Consider the following 23,111-nt stretch of genomic DNA (forward strand, 5'->3'; position numbering starts at 1 on the left):
GTTGCCTTGGTACTTTTCTCCACAATCTGAGATAAACAGACTCACTATAATTTCATTTAAAGTAAACATAAATATTAACCTCAGAAACACGAGTGTAAACTAGATAATCACCTGTCAAGAGGTATTTAGAAGAAATACCTATACTGGATGCAGACTGAACTCCTTAGGTTCTAAGACTTCTTCTAAACCTAATTTTAATCAGTAATTGATTAACTCTTGTCAAAACTTATTTCATTCCTTTAGCTACTCTCACCAGGGTGGCTCACCAGGATCTGCCAGCTTTCTAAAATTAGTAACACAAACTAAAAGAAAACCCCATACCCAAATGGCTTCACTGGTGAATTCTACCAAACATTTATAGAAACATTAAGACAAATTCTTCATAAACTCTTCCAAAAAATAAAGAGGAGTCCTTCTCAACTCATTTTGAGGCCAGTTATAATCCTGCTACCAAAATCAAAGACTACAATAGGAAAACTGTAGACCAATATATATCTCTTTTAAATACAGAGGCAGAATTCATCAACAAAATACTAGCAATCTGTATCTGAAAACATAAAAAGGGGATCATACACCATAACCAAGCGGGATTTAGCCCAGGAATGCCAAGTTGGTTTAACATTCAGAAACCAATGTAACATGCCACAAAGTGAGGTGAAAGTCGCTCAGTCCTGTCCGACTCTTTGCAACCCCATCGACTATACAGTCCATGGAATTCTGCCACTGGAGTGGGCTGCCTTTCCCTTCTCCAGGGGATATTCCTAACCCAGGGATTGAACCCAGGTCTCCTGCATTGCAGATGGATTCTTTACCAGCTGAGCCACAAGGGAAGCCCTACACCAAATCAACAGGAAAAACAAACAAAACACAATAGGGAAACAACAAAGATGTCATATTACCTTAAACTTCAAAAAAAATGGGATATAAATAATACAAGCATGGAGGACATCCACGGGGATGTTCTAGATTTTCCACGCTACAGAAAAGTGAAACTGCAGTATCTATCTGATCTGGCTACTGCAGATCAGATATAAACTCATTATCTGGATCCTGTAGAGAGAGGGTCACTTTTGGGTCAACTGACATAATGAGAATTCCAACAGATATGACAAAAAGTAAAAATATCAATGTTAAGTTTACTAAAGTGGATAACTTTACTGTGATAACTGATTATCTGTAGGATGGTCTCTCCTATTAACCTTGATGGCAAACACTCTCCAGAGTTCAGCACTGTGCTAAGTAAATAATAATAATAGTTTATACTTGTTAAGTGCTTAGCTAAAAAATAGTAAGTGCTTATCACTTGGCCAGGTATTGTTCAAAATACTGCCATATTAACTCCTCAAACTCAAAGAACGGTATTAAATTTGGTGGTGGGGGTTTAGTCACCAAGTCGTGTCCAACTCTTTCAACCCCATGGGCTGTAGCCTGCCCAGCTCCTCTGTCCATAGGATTTTCCGGGCAAGAATACAGGAAAGGCTTGCCATTTCCTTCTCCACGGGATGTTCTGGACCCAGGGATCAAACCCAGGTCTCCTGCAGTGCAGGCAGATCCTTTACATACTGAGCTACCAGGGAGGCACATTATTAAGTTTGTATTTTTATTAAGCCTCTTTTAAAGACGAAGAAACATGCACAGAAAGATGAATAATTTTCACCTTTGATCGTGGCATACAATCAGAATAAAACATGTACACACCGCTAAGCTTCCAATCTTAACCAAGAAACATTTCAGAGTTCCATTCTCAACTAGTATGTCACACTGCCATGAAAACTCACTTAACTCAGTTTAACCGCAAACCATCCAAGTGCACCTTCCCAAAACACGCTGATTCTACTAGTCTACTCTTCACCAGTATTTAGAAACTTCTAGTTCAGAAGCTCGGAACTTCTGATGTGTCTGGTCCCAGACTAGCAAATCTGAATCTTGTCCATTCTTTCTTGTCTGTTCCCTTCTACTTTGTCTGCCACAAATGACCTGGAAAAGCTAGAAGCAGATAACACTACTTTAATTTTTTCCGAGATACAGACTGTATAGCACAGTCAGACTGCCTGGGATGGGAATTCTGGCCACCGTGTCCTGGCTGTCATCTAGTAGGGAAAATCAATTTTATGGAGCCTCAGTTTCCCTCATCTGTAAAATGTGTCTGAACCACCTACCCCTGTGAAGATTAAGTTGCAAACCACTTAGAACCATGCCTGTCCAATAGTAAGCCTCAACAAGTGTTACTATTAACATCATAATGTCACACTGCTATTGTTCAAACGCTGAGTGGCTCCCACCGACAGAATAAAAGTTGAATACTTCGACATTCAAAGATCTCCAGTCTGATGCCATCCTACCTCCGGAAAGATACCCTTCCACTACTTTGCTATCTAATTCGCAACTCCTACCAAAACGATCTGCAGTGGAATCACTAGCTCGGCAGAGGGCCTTCCGCCCTCTTCAACTTTTCGGTCTTACCTGCCCTTAGGGTGCAAACTCTTAAGCTCAGCTCCTTCAGCAGATCTTCCCCACCCACCCAAAACCCCGAGTAACGTTCCTCTCCCCCGCCTTCCCGCAGGTTTTCCCCATCATCTGCACCCCACCCCACCCCGTCCCGTCCCCAGCACCGCCTGCTTTGCGAAGTGAACGATTTTCCCCCGGGTCCCTTGGGGGCGTTGAGGTCTAGGGTTGGGGGTGTGTCCTTCTTTGTGTATCCCCCGGGCTCGCGGAGCCTAGAACGCACACTAGGAGGCGATTTGCTGCAGCTACAAAAAAAGTTACGCGCTGACGGAAAAAACTGGCCCGAAAGGGAACCCAGCGGAGCTGTTTCCAAACTGGGCAGGTGCCGAGTTGTTGGTGAGAGGGGTGGGGTGGGGGGTGTCCGGCAGGTTTCCCCGACGGAGCGCGCGGCGCTGGAGGGGGTCGCGCGCGGATCGCGAGGACCGTCCCCGCCCCTCACCTTCTCCTCCTCTTCTTCCTCCTCCTCCTCCTCCCCGGCAGAACTGTAGACCTCAAAGTGGTGACGAGGGGTCATCCGGGGGCCCGTTACCACCTCATTTTCCTCTGCGCGCGGCGACGAGACGCGCGGGACCAGGACCGGGCCGACTGAGGAGGGAGAAGAGGGGGAAGCGGGCCGGAGGGCGCGGGCGCTGGCGCTCGAGCGGGACGCACGGCTGCAGCCGGTGGGCTGGTCAGCGAATTAGTTCCATGACGCCCCCGGACCTGAGGCCGCCGCCGCCGCCGCCGCCGGTCCCGCTCCTCCAACCGCCGCCGCTTGTGCCCGGGTGGGGAGGGGGTTCCCTCTCGCCATAGGGCGGCGGGGGCCGGGGAGAGGCGGGGGGTGAGACCGGCTCTGCCCCTGCCCAGGGGAAGCGCCTCCGAGGGGAAATGGTGAAAGGGGGGGAAGGGGGAAAAATAAAAAAAAATAAAAAGGAAGGGGAAAGGGGGGAGAAAAATAAGAAAAAGCGAGACAGAGGCGATGCCGCGTCCGCTCGCGGGGAAGGCTGGGGAGGGAGGGGAAGAGAGAAAGAAGTGCCGGCTTCTTCGGCTCCGCCCTCGCGGACCGATTTCTAGACTCGCTCACTCCCCGTAAACAACCCTGGTTTGGTCTCACGTCCTCCAACTTTTCCCTCTCCGCCGCTTTTTCCGTCCAACGAACGTACTCAGAAGTTCGGCAAAAAGCTGGGCTGTTGGCAACGGGCCGGGAAAGTCTTTGGCATTGGGGTAGGAGGGGTAAGGAAAGCTAAAGGTGCGTGGACTCGTTTTCCATAGAGCAGCGGAAGGGTTTTCTCTTCGACCGCACGGTGACGTAAGCGCCTCCTCGACTCGCTGGAAAAGGCGTGCGGAGGCAGGAGAGTGCGCTGCGCATGCGCCCGGAGGAAAGAAAGACCAGGCTGAGCGCTCTGCTAGGGGGTGGGGTTTTATCTGGATGCTCTCCTGGCCAAACCTAGGGCTACCAGGTTTTACCCAGCCCATCTTTGTCTTTGGGGCTTGTGAAAGGATCTTTTGGGGAAAAAGCCGGCGATCTGTTGCGGAAAAGTCTTGCATTCTTTGTTGACCTCGCAAAAAGTTCTGTGTTCTCTTCTCATCGTTGACATAAAAATAGAATTGCAGGGTTGTTTTTTTTTTTTCTTTTTGCTGCCACGTCGTGGGTGGAGGGAGATTCTCAAGTGTATTAGCGATCGGAGAAATTGCGGAGGGGATATTCTTAAGCACCTTTTCTTTTAAAACTAAATTACATTGCTGGCAGCCGGGAACCTACTTGGTAAGGCGCCAAGGAAATTCTATACTGTTAACCAACGCATCTGAGTATTTCAGAGTAGGGTTACTACCACGTCTGTTAATGAGTGTGTGATAACATATAAATGTGTTTTATTTGGGGTTCTTTACGGGTTTTGGTGATTTTTTGCTTATCTTTTAAAATTATTGTAGTTATAAAAAGAATAGAATTACAGAAAGTTTTGAAAAAGGAAAAAAAAAACCCCAAACTGAACTGTTTACAGAAGTAGTCGCATTTGTGTTTTCCATTTCTGGTTTTTATATGCCTGTTTTTAACAGTCACTTAAATTTGTTTTGAGCTTATTCAGCCAGCTAGGTGTTAATAAGCTCTAGCAAACTGGAAGTAACTAAGACAAATAGCTTCTACCTTCGTGGAGTTTACTATCCAAACACAGAGGAAAACCGTGGAGCTAATTATCATTAACTAAAATCACCCAAAAGGGTGATTTGTTTACTTGTACGTTACATTCCCTCTGTAGAATATAAGGTCTAGGATGGCTGGGGTCTTGCATGTTTTATTTTACCTTCTATTCCTGCATGTAAAAGGCTCTCAATACTTGATCACTGACTAAATAATTAGCCTTATTAAGATGGAAAATTGCAGGCTGCTATGGAAACACCTAATCCTAGACTAGTTAGGGATATCAGAGAAGGTTTCTGTGAGGAAAAGACATTTAAGAGGATACTTGAAACCACTGGTCATCAAAGTGGGGAAAGTGTGATACAAGCAGAGGAAACAAATGCAAAGACTCTGGATCTTAGATATTTTAAAACTCTCTAAAAGCAGTGTGGCTGGTCTTCAGGGAATTGAGGGGGAGAGCTCTGAGGTCAGAGGCAGAGGGCATGTCCCTATGACAGCAGGGACGGGAAACCCAGAAAGGATTTTAAGAAGGTCGTAGTTTGCTTTTTTTTTAACCCCGGACTTCCCAGGTGGCGCCAGCGGTAAAGAACCCCCGTGCCAATGCGGGAGACAGAAGAGCCGGGTTCAATCCCTGGATTGGGAAGATCCCCTGGAGGAGGGCATGGCAACCCACTTCAGTATTCTTGCCTGAAGAATCCTCATGGACAGAGGAGCCTGGCTGGCTATAGTCCATAGGGTCGCACAGAGTCTGACACAACTGAAGCAGCTTAGCACACATGCATCCTTTTTCTTGCATGGTCTGTATGGCTGCATGGTCTTCCTTCTACATAGGCAACATTTATTTTGCATAATACCATTCTCTGTTGGACAGTGAAATTGCTTATGATTTTCAGTACTGTAAGAATACCAATTCCATTCCCAGGTATGTAGTCAAAAGAAATGTAAACATGTCCATGCAGAAACTTGTATGTAAATGTTCATAAGGGCATTATTTATAATGACCGAAAAGGGAGACAACACACACAACACACACAACTGCTGAATGCATGGTCAAATGTCTATACAATTAAATAATATTTGGCCAAAGGAAGTACTGATATATGGTGTAACATGGATAACCGTTGTAAACAATGTGCAGTCTTTTGTGGCTGGCTGCTTTTACTTAGCATAATGATTCTATTTATATGAAATGTTCAGAATAGGCAAATCTATAGACAAGAGTAGATTGTGCAGGTGCTAAGTGGCTTCAGTCATGTCCGACTCATTGTGACCCTCTGGACCATGGCTCACCAGGATCCTCTGTCTGTGGGATTCTCCAGGCACAAATACTGGAGTGGGTTGCCATGTCTTCCTCCAGGCTATCTTCCTGACCCAGGAATCAAACTCATGTCTCTTACCTCTCCTGCATTGGCAGGCGGATTCTTTGCCACTAGCTTCCCTGGTGGCTCAGAGGTTAAAGCATCTGCCTCCAATGCAGGAGACCCGGGTTCGATCCAGGAAGATCCCCTGGAGAAGGAAATGGCAATCCACTCCAGTATTCTTGCCTGGAGAATCCCATGGACGGAGAAGCCTACAGTCCACGGGGTCTCAAAGAGTCTGACGCGACTGAGCAACTTCACCTCTTCATCTCACCTCACCACCTGGGAAGCCTCAGAAAGTGGATTAGTGGTTGCTTAAGACTAAGAATGGAGATGTGATTGGGAAATGATGAGTAAAAGTTTTGGGGTTTCTTTTTGATGAAAATATTTCACAGTTGATTGGGGTGATGGTTGCAAACTCTAAGTTACTAAAAGCTATTGAATGGTACACATTAAACAGATGAATTATCTGAGATGTGAATTATATATCAGTAAAGCTGTTACCAAAAAAACAAAGGGAAAAAACAAAAAGAACAATTAACATCTTCAAGTATAAGCTTTTTCTGGGCTATTTGCATTTTTATGGCTTTTGATGTATACCAATTTGCCAAAGTGCTTGGCAGAAGAGTTGACTCAATTAAAATGCAACACGGAGTATTTAAGAGCTCTCACTTCATTACATACTTAGCCTTTGTGAAGCTTAGTTTTAATAAAACTGTCTTACTGTCTGTGAGATTGCCAGTGACAGTTTAATCTAGAATACTATAAATATAGTTATAAGTAATTAATTGGTAAGTAAGGAACTTGTTCCAGTTGTCCTAACAAAAAATATGGACTTTTTTATTAATAACTAATATCATTTTTTTAAAAATGAATGGCAGTTATAACACATGAAAAGTCTTTGAAATTCTGTGAGAAAATAAGGCATATAAAGAAAACTTTAATACTGTGTTGATAGGGAATTCATATTTTTTCAATTAAAAATTTTTAGGAATATTTTGTCCCAAATAATAAACTACCTTTCTGCACCTGGTGTGTGTGTGCTCACTCGCATCCGACTCTGCGACTCCGTGGACTATAGCCCACCAGGCTCCTCTGTCCATGAGATTTCCCAGGCAAGAATACTGGAGTGGGTTCCATTTCCTTCTCTAAAGGATCTTTCCCACCCAGGATCAAACTCAAGTCTCCTGCCTTAGCAGGCAGATTCTTTACCATTGAGCCACCTGGGAAGCTTCTGCATGTTAAGTACTAATAAATAAAATATATCGATTACTCACTATGTACGAGGCATTGCACTGAGCGCTTTTATTGCTTTCTGCTGTGCTTATCCCTACAGCACTCCTCTACTGTAGGTATTTTTGTTATCCCCATTTTTCAGAAGATAAAGAAGTAAAGTAAAAAGTAAAAAACAACAGCAATAATAAAATAAGAGGTAAAGTAAATCCTCAAGAGGGGTCACGCAGCTTGGAGAGGCGCAGCCAGGATTCCAGCTTGTCTTACTCCCGAGTCCGAAGTGTTTTTAGTTACCAGTCTTTACTGCCTCCCCTACGGGTATTTCTGGCTTGTGTGGAAGTCTGAACAGAAATACTCACCCTCTGGTTATTTTTGTCTTGCCTTTAAACCTAGAACAAACATGCAAACAAAAGTTTTTAGTGAGTAGTTCATATTTGTGTTTCTAGAGAGTTGAGTTCTGCCTGAAAACAGGTTATTAACATTTTCTTACATTTGCTTTATTTCATGACTAAAATATGGGATCTTGAAATAGAAACATGCCTTGCTTCCAACGTAGAGTGACAGAGTAAGGAGGAAGCTGAGAAGCAGAGTGCTCTCAAAATAAAAGCTCTGTTCTGAAATGCAGTATAGTGAAGTGAGACCCCCCCTCCAGAAATCTAGGACAAGTTGAGGGGCAAAGTCATTTGCTATCTATAATCTTTAAAGAAAAATAATTAGAAACAGGCTAATAAAAAACAGGCCTTTTTGTGAATATAGAAGATAAGGCTTTGTTTAATCTTTAAAGAGAGAAATTTCTAGTCTCCTTTGTCTTAAATGAAATTTTAGGGTAATGTTTTCAGCAGACAATTTAATGAAGGTGCTATCCTATAAGAGAAACCCCAAAAGAACAAAAGAAGTGATTTAATGTTCTTATAATCACTAAACTTTAGTGTTGCGCTTCAAGATCCTTTTTACAGCCTCCAAATTACTTGTTTTCTTTACTACAGAGAAAATGTAAGAGGAGTAAACCTGTCAAATAGACATTAAAAGAAAAGGAATCCACATTCACCAAATAATACAAAAGACCACCTACTCACTATTATTTAATTGAAGTGTGGTTAATTTACAAAGTTGTGTTAGTTTCGGGTACACAGCAAAGTGATTTGGTTATATATATATATATATATTCTTTTCCAAATTGTTTTCCATTATAGATTATTACAAGATATTGAATATAGAGGAAGTGCTCAGAGGAAACAAGTCAAAAGTTCTAAAATAGGAAGCCACAAGCTGCTTTCCAGAGTTTCACCAACTCTGAATAAAAACTTGCTTTAGGTTTCTTGGTGTGTAAGTGCTTATTGAGAAAGACTTCACCAGGAGGGACCATTGGTTGCATGCTTTCCTAAAAGGAGCCCCAGAAGCCACTATTTGAAATTTGTAAATCAAAAAGACTTCAGTAGAAACATTCTTTCCTTGTTGTTTTTGGGAAGAAAATAGACCATCAAAATAACACCGTTTTACTCTCACGAACTGTTTTGAATCCTGAACCACCAGAAGGTATTTTTGTGTGTCTTATGTAATCAAACTACCAGTGCAGATTATTTCTTGTGAAGCATTTATGTGGGAGGTGTGGAGAGACAGGTAAACATCTTCCAAAGTGTATTTTTAGTTTCATCACAACATCTATTTACTGTAATCCTTATTTCTTCTCATTGAAGGAAAATAATTATATTTGGGAAATCAATTTAAATTATCCACAATCAGGGTTTCCAAGACTTCTTTCTCACATACATCAGCTTCTTTTGTTAGCAGACAGTGAGTAAGTATTTGAGACCCAATTGAATATTGGGCTAGAAACTGTATGAGATTCAAAGAGGCATATGCGGTCCTGTTTGTAAGAAACTTGTATTCATTCACTTCTTAATTCAATATTTACTAGCTATGTGATCATGAGCAAGTTAACCAGCTTCTCTATAACTTCACCTGTTTCATCAACTGTAAAACGGGATAATAATGGTATATCTCCTAGGTTTTTATGAGGACTAAATGGGATAATGTTTACAATAGGCTTAGACCAGCATAGGACACATAGAAAACACTAATTGTTAGCTTAACTTATCTAACCCTTTATGTGCCAGGACTGAGTTTGGTTATTTTTTCCCACTTAATAGAGTTAAAAATGGCTTACCCTCCATGAGTTCCCTGCCTTGTACAAGGGAAGAAACAGAGAGGAGAAATTCTTTATGTCGGTCAGGAAAGGCTTTTATAGACTTGAATGTGGCATTAATTACTTGCTATTGATCAAATTACCTTGAAACTTAGCTGTGTAAAACAATGAGTATGTAGTATCTCACACCAATTTTGAGGCTCAAGAACTGTGAGTTCCTTAGCTGGGTGGTTATGATTTAGGATCTCTCATAAGGTTGCAATGAAGTTGTTGACAGGAGCTGACGTCATCATGGGACTGGATAATCTGCTTTCAAGTTCAGTGTCGGCTGTGGGCAGGAGGCTTCAGGCATTGCCACTAGACCTTTCCATAGGGCTGCTCAAGTGACCACAGTCACCTATGACTGCCCCTTCACAGGTGGTGAGAGAGAGACGGAGTGTGAGACCCAGATGGAAACTGCAGTCATTTTTAATCTGGGACATGTTCTGCTGTCACTTCTGCCATATTCTGTTCACTAGAAGCAAATCAATAGGGACCTCCCTGATGGTCGAGTGGTTGGGAATCTGCATGGCAATGCAGGAGACGTGGGTTTGATCCCTGGCTGGAGAACTCAACTCCCACCTGCTCGGGAGTAACTAAGCCCTTGCACCGCAGCTACTGAACCTTTGCGCCACAGCTAGAGAATCCATGTGCCACAAGGAAAGATCTCACGATGCAACATGCAACCAAGACCCAACACAGCCAGCTAAATAAATAAATACTAGAAAGAAAAAAAGCAGCAGCAGCAACTCAATAAATCCAGCCTGTAGTAAAGAGGAGGGGAGTGAAACTTGAAGGGAAGAGTATCAAAGAATCTGTGAACATAGTTTTAAAACCACTGCAGGTATGGAAGGAAAAGTAACCATTTTGCTCCCTACACAGAAACACATTTATAAAGGCCAGGGAGCAGCAGAAACAAAGGAGTAGAGAGATGTAAGTTTCATGACATGTAATCTGGCCCATAGCTAAAGAATTGAGGGAGCTGTTTTTATTCCTGTTTTTATAAAGAGAAAATGGGCTTAGAGAGGTAAAGTAACTTTCCCAGTTTATATTCTGCAATTAGTAAATGGCAGAGCCAGATCTTAAATCCATATAATTTCGGTTATAGAGTCTACAGTCTTATCACTACCTGTATTGGGCAGGGTTCTTCAGAGGTACAGAACCAAGAGGCTGCATCTGTGTCTCTTTTTCTATATACATAGAGGGATTTTGAGAGAGAGATTTATTTTAAGAAATTGGTTCATGACTATGGAGGCTTGGTAAGTCCAAAATTTGCAGTGGAATACTGCAGCTCTCTAGAAGAGCCACAGTTCAAGTCCAAATGTAGTCTGCTGACTGAATTCCTACTTGCTCAACCTTTGTTATATTGAGATGTTCAACTGGTTGGATAAGGCCTGCCCACATTATGGAGGGTAATCTTCTTTATCCAAAGTCCACCAACGCGGTTGTTAAATCTCATCCCCAAACAAACAAAATCTTCATAGAAACTCCCAAAATAATTGTTGACCAAGTATCTGGGTACCATGGCTGACCCAAGATGACACATGAAATCAACACATGAAATTATACTACCCTCTACAAAGATGACAACTTGGGGACCAGATCACAATGGCCCTGAATGTCATACTAAGCAGTTTGTTGGACTTAGGAAAATTAACCAAACCTACATGTCTGTTGACAGAGGAATGGATAAAGATGATATGGTACATATATAGAATGGAATATCACTCAGCCATTAAAAGGGATGAAATAATGCCATTTGTTGCAATATGGATGGATCCAGAGAGCAGCAGAGATTGTCATACTCTAGTGAAGTAAGTCAGAGAAGGAGAAGTACTGTTTGATATCCCTTATATTTGGAATCTAAAAAGAAATAATACAAACAAATTTATTTACAAAACAGACACAGAAAAGAACTTATGGTTGCCAGGGGCAAAGGATGGAGGAAGGGGAAGTTAGGGAGTTTGGGATCAATGGGTACATACTGCTGTATTTAAAAAGGATAATGAACAAGGTCCTACTGTATAGCACAGGGAACTGGGCTCAATGTTATGTGGCATCCTAGATGGGAGGGAAGTTTGGGGAGAATGGATACATGTATATGTATGGCTGAGTCCCTTTGCTGTCCACCTGAAACTATCACAACATTGTTAATTGGCTTTACTTCTATATAAAATAAAAAGGTAAAAAAGAATATTAAAAAGTTAAAAAAGAAGATTAACCGATAGCACTCTGTGAGCAATATAGTCTTGAGCATGTGATACTGGATGGGGTATTCCCGTGAAATACTGTAATTCATTTAGGAAATGTATGTTGGAATACTTGTCTATCATGCTTGATCTTCAATTGTGTTTTGACAAATATGGTTTTTATTAACATTATATTTTTTTCCTTTCAGTGTGTTCCTTTTTTAGTCCATGTGTTTTCAGTAATTCAGTTCAGTTGCTCAGTTGTGTCTAACCCTTTTGTGACCCATGGACTGCCGCACTCCAGGCTTCCTTGTCTATCGCCAAATCCCGTCGTTTGTCAAACTCGTGTCCAGCGAGTCAGTGATACTATCCAATCATCTCATCCTCTGTCATCCCCTTCTCCTCCTGCTCTCAGTCTGCCTTTCACATATTTCAAAACGACTTTCATTTAAGAAGTATTTTTCTCCCGTTTGGACCTTTCTCTCTTTTCTTCCCTTTGATGCCTTATTTCAAGGTTTCCTTTTTAAAAATTTATTTATTTATTTTTGGCTGTGATAGGTCTCTGTTGCTGCACAGGCTTTTCTCTAGTTGCAGCAAGCAGGGGCCACGCTCTAGTTGCGGTGCACGGGCTTCTCATTGTGGTGGCTTCTCTTGTTGTGGAGCACGGGCTCTAGGGTGTATGGGCTTTAGTAGTTGTGATGCATGAATTCGGTAGTGTGGTTCACAGGCTCTGCATGTGAACTCTCATGCATGAGAGTGCATGCTCAACAGTTGTGGCACGTGGACTCAGCCGCTCCTCAGCATGTGGAATCCTCCTGGACCAGGGATCAAACCCACGTCTTCTGCATGGGCGGGCAGATTCCCCACAACTGAGCCACAAGGGAAGCCGTCGAGGTTTCCTTTTAGTCATACCTCCTACCACAGTGAAATGTGACATCAGGAAAAAAGACAAAAATGAGGGTGAGAACCCAGTTTGTAGACCAGCTGGACTTGGTGATTCCCAAGGTATAAATATTGTTCAAGTATCGTTTCTTTGCTGATGATGCATAAGAAAAACTGTTTCAATCTTGCTGCTGGAGATATTTCTCTTTGTAACTAACATAGAGCAGGAAACTTTTTTTGTGGAGCCTCAGAATTTAAAAGTGCAATGGTCCTAACTTTTTCTTTTGACCTACTCCAGTCTGAGTCCCCACTGAGGACATGACACAGATAAGGAGTGGGCTGGAGAGTGTTATGAAGCCATCTGAAAGTGATATGGAGCGTAAATCTATGGATACAGCCTACCAGGAGAGAAGAAGAATGCTTTGCTTCAGTCGTATCTAACTCTGTGCGACCCTATGGACTGTAGCCTGACAGGCTGCTCTGTCCATGGGATTCCCCAGGCAAGAAGACTGGAGTGGGTAGCCATGCCCTCCTCCAGGGGATCTTCCTGACCCAGGGATTAAACCCACATCTCTAGCGTCACCTGCATTGGCAGGCGGGTTCTTTACCACTAGCGCCAGCTGGGAAAGAGCAAAATCTAGAACACCCATAGGGCAAAGGGTGCAACAGGTTGGCAAGGAAGGCAGAACCAGATTTGCAAAATATATAGGAGCTGAGACCTGCTGGTAAAACATAAAGCAAGGTAAGAGAGTTTGGGAGCTAAAGTTCAAGCTCTAGATAATAGCCCATTTTCAGCTTTCCTTCTTAAGAACAGCAGGATATAATTTGTCAGCTTCAAAACACCCAGCGGGTGGATAACACCACTAGGTGGTTTGGTGAGTTCTAGCTGATGAGCCGGAGAGGGCAATGGCACCCCACTCCAGTACTCTTGCCTGGCGGATCCCATGGACGGAGGAGCCTGGTGGGCTGCAGTCCATGAGGTTGCTAAGAGTCAGACACGACTGAGCGACTTCATTTTGACTTTTCACTTTCATGCATTGGAGAAGGCAGTGGCATCCTACTCCAGTGTTCTTGCCTGGAGAATCCCAGGGACGGGGGAGCCTGGTGGGCTGCCATCTGTGGGGTCGCACAGAGTTGGACACGACTGAAGTGCCTTAGCAGCAGCAGCAGCTGCTGATGAGCAGATTTTGTGTGAGTGAAGAAGACATCAACACCATTCAAAGGAGAAGCTAGTTTCCTAAAAAAGGAAAAATTCAATGCATCAGTGCTTCTCTGTGTTCTTCTCTTTCTCCTCTGTTTCCTGTTGCTATCCTGATCATCCTACAAACTCAGTCAAGTGTGAATTCCATCGTCAGATAAGGGCTTCATTAATAGCATGCAAGACCAAATAAAGGTTTTACCAAAATCTGTTTCCTTTGTTTTATATCAACACAAATTTGTCAATGATAGGAGATTTTGATAGTTTATGTAATCGTTCTATTTTTAATAGTTATACTTAAACCGTCTTGGAAAAATATTGATAGTTTTCTTACTTTGCCTTGAAAGATTGCCAGTGGAGGTATATTTATAAATTCTCTAAGTACACCATTCCAAAGGAATGATCCCCTTTTAGTTATGTTCCTTTGCATATTTCAGAAAGTTATTTTTAATATATTGCTCATTTGAACCATGATAATGGAAACTAAGATCCAAAATGAAAGTGAAAGTGTTAGTAACTCAGTTGTGTTCTACTCTTTGGACCCTATGGACTGTAGCCCGCTAGGCTCCTCTACACATGGTGTTCTCCAGGCAAGATAATGGAGTACACTGCCATTTCCTTCTGTAGGGGAATCTTCCCAACCCGAGGATTGAACCCAGGTCTCCCAAAGATCTAACCATACAAAGAACTCTGCATCAACCCAGCTAATTTTGACTTAAATCTTAGAAAATGATCAGTTTATTTTGACATAAATCATATACTTATAACCACCTGCATTTTAGAGTTAAAAATTACATACCCCAAATTCACTACTCTATAGTTTCCATTCCTGAATCCAAAATGTCTTCTGAATGTTTAAGAATAGTGTTGAGTAAGGAGAAAAAAATAATGCTGGAGAAATATTGTGAGAGAAATCGAGCTTTATGCTAAAGAAACTGCAGTTTTCTATGGACTTTCCCTTCCTCCCACTACATAAGAACTCTTCCATCAAGACTTTCAGAGAGGCCCACTGATCAATTTTTATAAATCCATTGTAACTTGGCCTCCTGACCACTATCAGGAATTTACAGTGTACATACAAATCGGTAATGAATATTAAAAGATTGATTTGAATGCCACGTCAGTTTTTTTTTTCCACTCAGAATTGTTGAATATAGAACAGGCTTCCTTTGACAGCTACTCCCACATGCATTATAAAATATGCACCATATTCTCTACTGTAGAAAGTTACAGCTAAGGTCATAGAAATGGCATCTTGTCCAAATGAAAAAAACAAGCCCATGTTACTAATAACATTGTTTTTATATTTATACATCTTGTATGTATCAGTATCTCCGTTACCTGACTTTAAAATATGTTACTGCTTTAGTTTTAAAACTGTTCAAAAGCCAAGGGATTATTCACCAAGTTCTCATTAGTCACCAAATTAAAATTGAATTTATAAAATGATGTTAGGGAGTATATGTTGATTTTTATAAGTTGAAAGGAAAGTTGAAAGTTAGAGTTGCTCAGTCTTGTCTGACTCTTTGTGACCCCATGGACTATAGAGTCCATGGAATTCTCTAGGCCAGAATACTGGAGTGGGTAGCCTTTCCCTTCTCCAGGGGATCTTCCCAACCCAGGGATCAAACCCAGGTCTCCCCCATTGCAGGCAGATTCTTTACCAGCTGAGCCACAATAAGTTAGGTATACATTAAACAGAGGAAGTGAGACAAAAATGCAATTTCCCATGCTAACAATGCCAAGATCCTTTATCATAAGACTAAAATTATGCCTAACATTAAGAGTTATAGTACACACATGCTCATTCTCTTCAGTCGTGTCTGACTCTTTGTGATCCCATGGACTGTAGTCCATCAGGCTCTTCTGTCAATGGGATTTTCCAGGCAAGAATACTGGAGTGGGTTGCCATGCCCTCCTCCAGGGGATCTTCCCTGCTCAGGGATGGAATCCTTCTCCTTGCATCTCTTGCTTTGCTGCTGCATTCCTTACCACTGAGCCACCGGAAAAGCCTTAAATTAGTATAAAAACCAACAATAGGAAAGGTTCTCAAAAGACTTTTAGGGGTAGAGTGTCTACTCAATACTGTATTATTTGTATTGAGTAAATGTATACATTTATTATAAACATGTAATGTAAAAGTCTATGTTTTACATTTAAAAATTCAGTAAAAACAAACAAATTCAGTAAAGTACACTGCAGTTAGTGTGCATCCTTATCTTCCACAGCAGCTTAGAGGGTAAATGTAATGACAACAGTAATTTCTGGCTTTGAGCTCCCCAAGGCACCCCAATTCCTCCAACACTCCGAATTATTCTTTTCTCTTGTTAGGTCCTAGAGGAGTTCACTTGATCTCTTTGACAGTCTTTAGAAGAATTCCATCTCTTTGTTATCTGCTTGGTTTCTTTGGCTCAGCTGCCCTGCAGGCTCTCCTCAGATGTGTACTGACCTCAGCACAACACTTCAGGGTCACTGTCTCAGAGTTTGGACTTACAATCGTCCCTTCTCAGTGGCTGACTGATGTTGGATCAGGTCCCTTGTGGTCAACGTCTACGTTGGTCTAGGTAAAGGCAGTGTGAAGTGAAGAAGGGGGCCTCTCTTGGCTGGTGTTATAGTCCTTTCAATACTTTGGCCATCTGATGCAAAGAGCTGACTCATTGGAAAAAACCCTGATGCTGGGAAAGATTGAGGGCAGGAGGAGAAGGGGGTGACAGAGGATGAGATGGTTGGATGGCATCACCGACTCAATGGACATGAGTTTGAGCAAGCTCTAGGAGACAGTGAAGGACAAGGAAGCCTGGTGTGCAGTAGTCCATGGGGTAAGTGGGACATGACTGAGTGACTCAACAGCAACAACAACAGCAACAAAGTAGCTTTTTTGTCAAGTCTCTTTTCTAAATTAGACCCTTAGAGAAGCTCCTGGGAAGAATTATTTCCTGGGATGAAGTATCCTGGCCAGAGCAACACCACTCCATGTTGTATTTGCTGGTAAGTTGATGAAATGATGTCATTTTGGTAGAGTCTCTGTTTCTTCTTCTGAGACTAGACATTTTAAAAAGTGAATTTTAAGTACCTTTCAAATTCTTTGAGATTCAGCATGCAATCATTCCTCAAAGGCACAATTGAAACACAACATGGTATGGTATAGACTGTTGCTGGTTTCAGCTGATTTTGCCAGCCACATTTACTAATAAAAGCTGGAGTTACATGAGACTCTTTCTGACTCAGTAAACAAATAGCTGAATATTTACTGAGCATCAGCTGTCTACAAGGCCTTGTTGTTCAGTGGCTAAGTTGTGTCTAACTCTTTGTGACCCCATGGACTGTATTCCACCAGGCTCCTCTGTCCATGGGATTTCCCAGGCAAGGATACTGGAGAGGGTTGCCATTTCCTTCTCCAGGGGATCTTCCTGACCCAGGGATCGAAACCACATCTCCTGCATTGCTGGCAGATTCTTTATCGTTGAGCCACCAGAGAAGCCCTTCTACAAGGCCTTGGACTACATATCAAGCTGACCACAAAGCCAGGAGATAATGTTACAGAAACAGGTATATGCCTTTTGGGATATATGCAGTGATCATGATTTTAAGGGAAAGTTGAGAACAACTATACAAATATTTTGTGCAACAAAACTAGAAATTTCTGTATACTTCTGGAATGAAATTATCCAGGAAGTCATAGAGCTCTTAATTCAGAAGGCATTTTTTTTTACCTGGCCCAGTGTTGGACTGGGCTTGTTGTACTTACTGTTCTTCAGAATTGGAGGTAGACCAGATGGAAAGGAAGCAAATGGCCCCAAACTCATAGGCAAGTCTACCATTTTCCAGTGGCCTGGTGTAAAATCTTTCTAAGTAAAGCAAAAGCTTCCTGTTGCTTTTCTAATACGACCTTGGCCTTTAGTCTTTACTGCTGCTGCTACTGCTAAGTCACTTCAGTCATATCCAACTCTGTGTGACCCCATAGATGGCAGCCCACCAGGCTCCCCCATCCCCGGGACTCTCCAGGCAAGAACACTGGAGTGGGTTGCCATGTCCTTCTCCAATGCATGACAGTGAAAAGTGAAAGTGAAGTCGCTCAGTCGTGTCTGACTCTTAGCAACCCCCTGGACTGCAGCCTACCAGGCTCTTCCGTCCATGGGGTTTTCCAGGCAAGAGTACTGGAGTGGGGTGCCATTGCCTTCTCCAAGTCTTTACTAGGTTATACATTTTTGGCAATCCCAAATTATTTCTTCCCCGAGGGAAAAATCAAAACATCATAAAAAAAATTATCATCATCAGGAAACTATGTAACTTGTCAACTATTTTGTGCTTTTACTCTCCTTATTTTCTTATTCTCCTTATTTAATCTTGTTTTATTTTTCCATGTGGGATCTTAGTTCCCCAAGAAGGGACTGAACTGGGTTGAACTGCCTTCTGCACTGGGAATTCAATCTTAAACACTGGACCACCAGGAAGTCCCTTATTTAGTTATATTGAACTTACTTAAAATTGTACCTCTTATCACATTTCCAAAAATATTCTTAGGACATACTTCCCACTTTCCTAAGGACTCTTAAATACTCTTTTATTCTAAGATCCTATGGAAGGCTTAGTGCATCTGTCTCACCTCCCAGACCTCGGTCTACTGCCCTAGATGTAGGCTCACTGTAGAGTGGGATGTCAGTCATCTCTCTAGAAATATTCTGTGCTTGTCTCCTAGATTTATGTCAGGTGCCAATATATATGGAGAGAGTCATCTGAAGGCCTGCATAATGATGGTCTTGTTTAGGACACTGGTTAGGCTGTTGAAACAACATACTCAAAAATACAAACACCAGAGGCCCTATCATATAGAGCCTTGTCCATCCTGTTGCTTTCCCATCGTTAGGGAGTTAGCTTCATTTTTGTGCTTGAGAATTAGCTAGCTCACAATTACACACTGAAGCCATCCCATTTGGAGGGGAAAGAGTGAAGAAGCACCTAGCCCAGAAGCTGCGTACGTCACTTCTGCTTATATTCTATTTCCTATGCAGTCTTCCGGTATGTTTGCATCCAGCTTAAACTGTTATCAGTAGTATGGGAGATAAAGGATATTGAGAAGATGGTTAGCAAACTCTGCCCCACACTAATATGATCTAGATCTATTAAAAAATTGTTTATAAAAAGCAGCAGCTGGATTTCCTTGGTGTTCCAGTGGTTGAGAATCCACCTACCAATGCAGGGGACATGCGTATGACCCCTGGTCAGAGAAGATCCCACATACCTCGGGGCAGCTGTCCCCATTCGCTGCCACAACTACTGAGCCTGCGCTCTAAAGCCCAAGAGCTGCAACAAAAGAAACCACCACAATGAGAAGCCCACACACCCAAACTAGAGAGTAGCCCCTGCTCGCCACAACTAGAGAAAGCCTGAGGGCAGCAACGAAGACCCAGCACAGCCCAAAATAAAATTTAAAATACAAACAAAAAATAAAAGAGCTAGCAGTTGGCATTTTGGCAGAGGCATAATGTCCATCCTAGTTCCCCTGATACTCTTACTAGTATTTGGAGTGGGGTGGTCGGAGAAGGCAATGGCACCCCACTCTAGTACTCTTGCCTGGAAAATCCATGGATGGAGGAGTCTGGAAGCCTGCAGTCCATGGGGTTGCTGAGGGTCGGACATGACTGAGCGACTTCACTTTCACTTTTCACTTTCATGCATTGGAGAAGGAAATGGCAACCCACTCCAGTGTTCTTGCCTGGAGAGTCCTGGGGACGGGGGAGCCTGGTGGGCTGCAGTCTATGGGGTCGCACAGAGTCGGACACGACTGAAGTGACTTAGCAGCAGCAGGGGGTGCAGGTGGGGAGAAAAAAAGTAAAGCAAAACTTTTTGATCTGATCTCAGTCCAAGATGCAGTAGTCATAACTATGCTGCTACTGCTGCTGTTGTTAAGTTGCCAAGCAGTGTCTGACTCTTTGCAACCCTGTGGACTGCAGCAAGCCAGGCTTCCTTGTCCATTTCCATTTCCCAGAGTTTGCCTAAGTTCATGTCCGTTGAATCAATGATGCCATCCAGCCATCTCATCATCTATTGCCCTCTTCTCCTTCTGCCTTCCATCTTTCCCAGCATCAGGGTCTTTTCCACTGAGTCAGCTGTTTGTATCAGATGACCAAAGTATTGGAGCTTCAGCTTCAGCACCAGTCCTCCCAGAGTATTCAGGGTTGATTTCCTTTAAGAGTAACTGGTTTGATCTCCTTGCAGTCCAAGGGACTCTCAATAGTCTTGTCCAGGACCAGAATTCAAAAGCATTAATTCGTTGGCACTCTGACTTCTTTATGGTCCAGTTCTCACTTCCATACGTGACTACTGGAAAGACCATAACCTTAACTATATGGACCTTTTTAACATACTGTCTAGGTTTGTCATAGCTTTCCTACCAAGAAGCAATCATCTTCAAATTTCATGGCTGCAGTCGCCACCTGAAGTGATTTTCGGACCCAAGAAAAGGAAATCTGTCACTGCTCCCCCCTTTTCTCCTTCTATTTGCTATGAAATGATGGGACCAGATGACGTGATCTTAGTTTTTTTAATACTGAGTTTTAACCATGCTGACTTCCCTGCAAAAAAGTGTGACCTCTGTACTGTCACAAAGAGCCAGATTATGACTCTTTAGCCACTATACCTTGAATGTACATTAACACTGCTGCAGCTGCTAAGTCGCTTCAGTCATGTCCGACTCTGTGCGACCCCATAGACAGCAGCCCACCAGGCTCCCCCGACCCTGGGATTCTCCAGGCAAGAACACTGGAGTGGGTTGCCATTTCCTTCTCCAATACATTAACACTATAACATATTAAAGATATAACCAATACAAGTGAGACTCTGAAGCTGAATGTGTCCCTTTGCTAATGTAACTAAAATCTCCATACTTTTGAATGTCTTTCACTTTACTTTTTGTAGGTAGGGAGCCTCCCTGTTCAGGGTCCTCATTATTCTAGCTTCATGCCCTATTGACCCTCAACCTCCTGCTTCTTTGATGCTCATCAGGGTGAGCTTCAGCACTCTATTTGCATTGCGCAGGAAGCCTGCAGACGTTAGCACATTCCACAGGATGCGTGCTTCCTTCCTTAACTACTCTGAAAAAGGAGGCTGTTAAGTATACCATTGTCTCCATGAGGGATCTCTGCTGATGGGAACAGAAATTCTCTCAACTCAGCATTGTAAGTAGAGGTGGAAAGGGTATTTACTGAAGGATATCTATACTTTGAAGAATACAGAGTCCTGCTTCACAGGAATGAGAAAGTCATCCAGTAACTTCTGGGATCAGATGGTCTCTCATCTCTGTTTCGTCTGGGTGTATCCATTTGTTCCTTCTCCTCTACTCCAGGCATTTTTTATTTTTCTGAGGCTTTTTGAGGTTCACTCCCCTCGCCAGTTCTCACACGAGGCTTCTATTTGCCACAGCATCATGTTTGCACCGATGTTCCCACAGCTGAGATCTCCTCTGCGCAATATGAACAGCCTCACTCTCTATATTTTGGTCCAGCTTCTGAACTGAGAACATCCAATCAGCTCAGTCTGAATCCTGTATTTACCTGGTTCAAGCAGTCGTAACCAGGAAAGTAGATTCATCTGAAATAATCATGACCAAAGCCCAGAAGGCAGTCTCTTAGAATGGATTGTGAGTGGAAAGGTGACCAGTAGATCTAGAAAAGACATCATCTTTTTTATGTTTTTAACTCAAGTCCAAATTTGGGCTGAACAGAGTTAGTCCTGGGATGATGAGAGTTAAGCATCTGTTGCAGAATATCATCTGACCAACTACCATAACTGGTACCCGGGGATGATCCTTCAAAGGAATTAGGTCAGCTGCTCCCCTGACCAGATAATTGCTGCCTATTGCTTTCATACATTCATGTTCAAGAATTGGCAGCTGTAGATCCTTATAAATTGGTATCAGCTTCTGGACATGTGGTACATTTAAACCCTGGCTTATTTCTTATTTTGGACACTGCTTTTTCATATCTCCTTTTGAAATCTCTCGTGTTTTCCATCATGTTCTCTTAAATTACCCATGGATATCATTTAGAAACACAAAAGTATATATTACAAACTTACCTATAGCAGGAGTAGATTGAGGTTTCTGTGGGCTTGAAATCTATACAGCTTTAGAAACTCTTTCGAAGAAAAATAAGAATATAAAGTTATTAAGTTATCAAAATTAGGCATGAAATTAATTCTCTGTTTCAAATGACCAAAGGGACACAACAGAAATCTTTTAAATAAATGGTACTTAAGTTTCAATGGGCATACAATGCAGTCATTTTCTTAAAATACAGATTTCTAGACAAGGATGCCCACTCTCACGACTTTCATTCAACATGGTACTGGAAATCCTAGCCAGAGCAATGTTCATTGCAACAGTGTTCACAATAGCCAGGTATGGAAACAAGCTAAGAGTCTAAACAACAGATAATGGATAAAGAAAATGTGATACTCACACATACACACACACACACACACACGCAGGAATACTATTCAGCCTTTTTAAAGAAGAAGGAAATCCTTCTTTTTGTGACAGCGTGAATGAACCTGAAGGGAATTATGCTAAGTGATATAAGCCGTGTGTGTATATGCTCAGTCGTGTCTGACTCTCTGCGACCCCATGGACTGTAGCCCGCCATGGGATTTCCCAGGCAAGGATACTGGAGAGGGTTGACGTTTCCTCCTCCAGGGGATCTTCCCAATCCAGGGATCAAACCTGGGTCCCCTGCATTGGCAGGTGGGTTCTTTACCACTAGTGCCACCTGGGAAGCCCCTGTGAGGTAACAGATGTGTTAATTAACTTGAGTGTAGGAATCTTTTCACAATTAAAGTGAAATCAAATCACATTATGTACTTTTAATGTATTGCAATTTTGTCAATCATACCTCAATTAAGTTAGAAAAAAAAACCCCACACACAAAAGATATTGTAAGAGTGCTACTTAGCACACTGAGAGAAAAAACAAAAAAGAAGGCAAATTCCTGGGTCCATTCCTGAGCAACTAAATCAAAATTTCTGGGGTAAGTCTCTAAACCTACATATTAGCACCTGCATCCTCTGGTAGTCTGAAGGCCACATTTTGAAATGAATGAAGTGACTATTGTAGTGAATTAATAAGATTTTAATGACATATTTTTGTGTGTGCATTTACTAGGAATTTCAGTTATTCTTATTGTATGAAAGAAAGACTACAAATTTTGCATACAAGGTTTAATAGAAATTTGTCATCAACTTATATTTTAATTTAGCTGTTTTGTAACCAGAAAGAATAAACCAATGTAAAGAAGGAAAACCAGAAGCTGACAAAGATAATAATGAATATCATAATATTTCACAGGATATTTACATTATTTGAAGGAGAAAATGCCCCAAGGATGTCAGTTTTCCATATCATAAAATAAGAGTAAGCATATGAATACTAAATGTAACTTTTATTTTT

The 23,111-nt window shown here is 42.2% G+C and overlaps 1 protein-coding gene and 1 long non-coding RNA gene across 3 annotated transcripts in view; one reads left to right on the forward strand and one right to left on the reverse strand.

Moving 5' to 3' along the window:
• Nucleotides 1-3,490, reverse strand: part of CCNI (cyclin I) — a 35,033-nt gene extending 31,543 nt beyond the window's left edge. The window contains exon 1 of one of the 2 annotated variants that reach the window (XM_027971122.2): nt 2,945-3,490. In XM_027971122.2, the coding sequence (XP_027826923.1) occupies nt 2,945-3,019 (75 nt within the window). In that variant the 5' untranslated portion in view covers nt 3,020-3,490. The remainder of the gene's footprint in view (nt 1-2,944) is intronic. The other variant, XM_027971121.3, reaches the window with a different exon arrangement.
• LOC121819840 (uncharacterized) overlaps nt 2,725-23,111 on the forward strand; it is a 75,309-nt gene continuing 54,922 nt past the window's right edge. The window contains exon 1 of the long non-coding RNA XR_009601093.1: nt 2,725-2,841. This is a non-coding gene — a long non-coding RNA (uncharacterized LOC121819840). The remainder of the gene's footprint in view (nt 2,842-23,111) is intronic.

This window comes from Ovis aries, chromosome 6 (genome assembly GCF_016772045.2).
Source record: "Ovis aries strain OAR_USU_Benz2616 breed Rambouillet chromosome 6, ARS-UI_Ramb_v3.0, whole genome shotgun sequence".
In the NCBI taxonomy this organism is placed as follows: domain Eukaryota; kingdom Metazoa; phylum Chordata; class Mammalia; order Artiodactyla; family Bovidae; genus Ovis; species Ovis aries.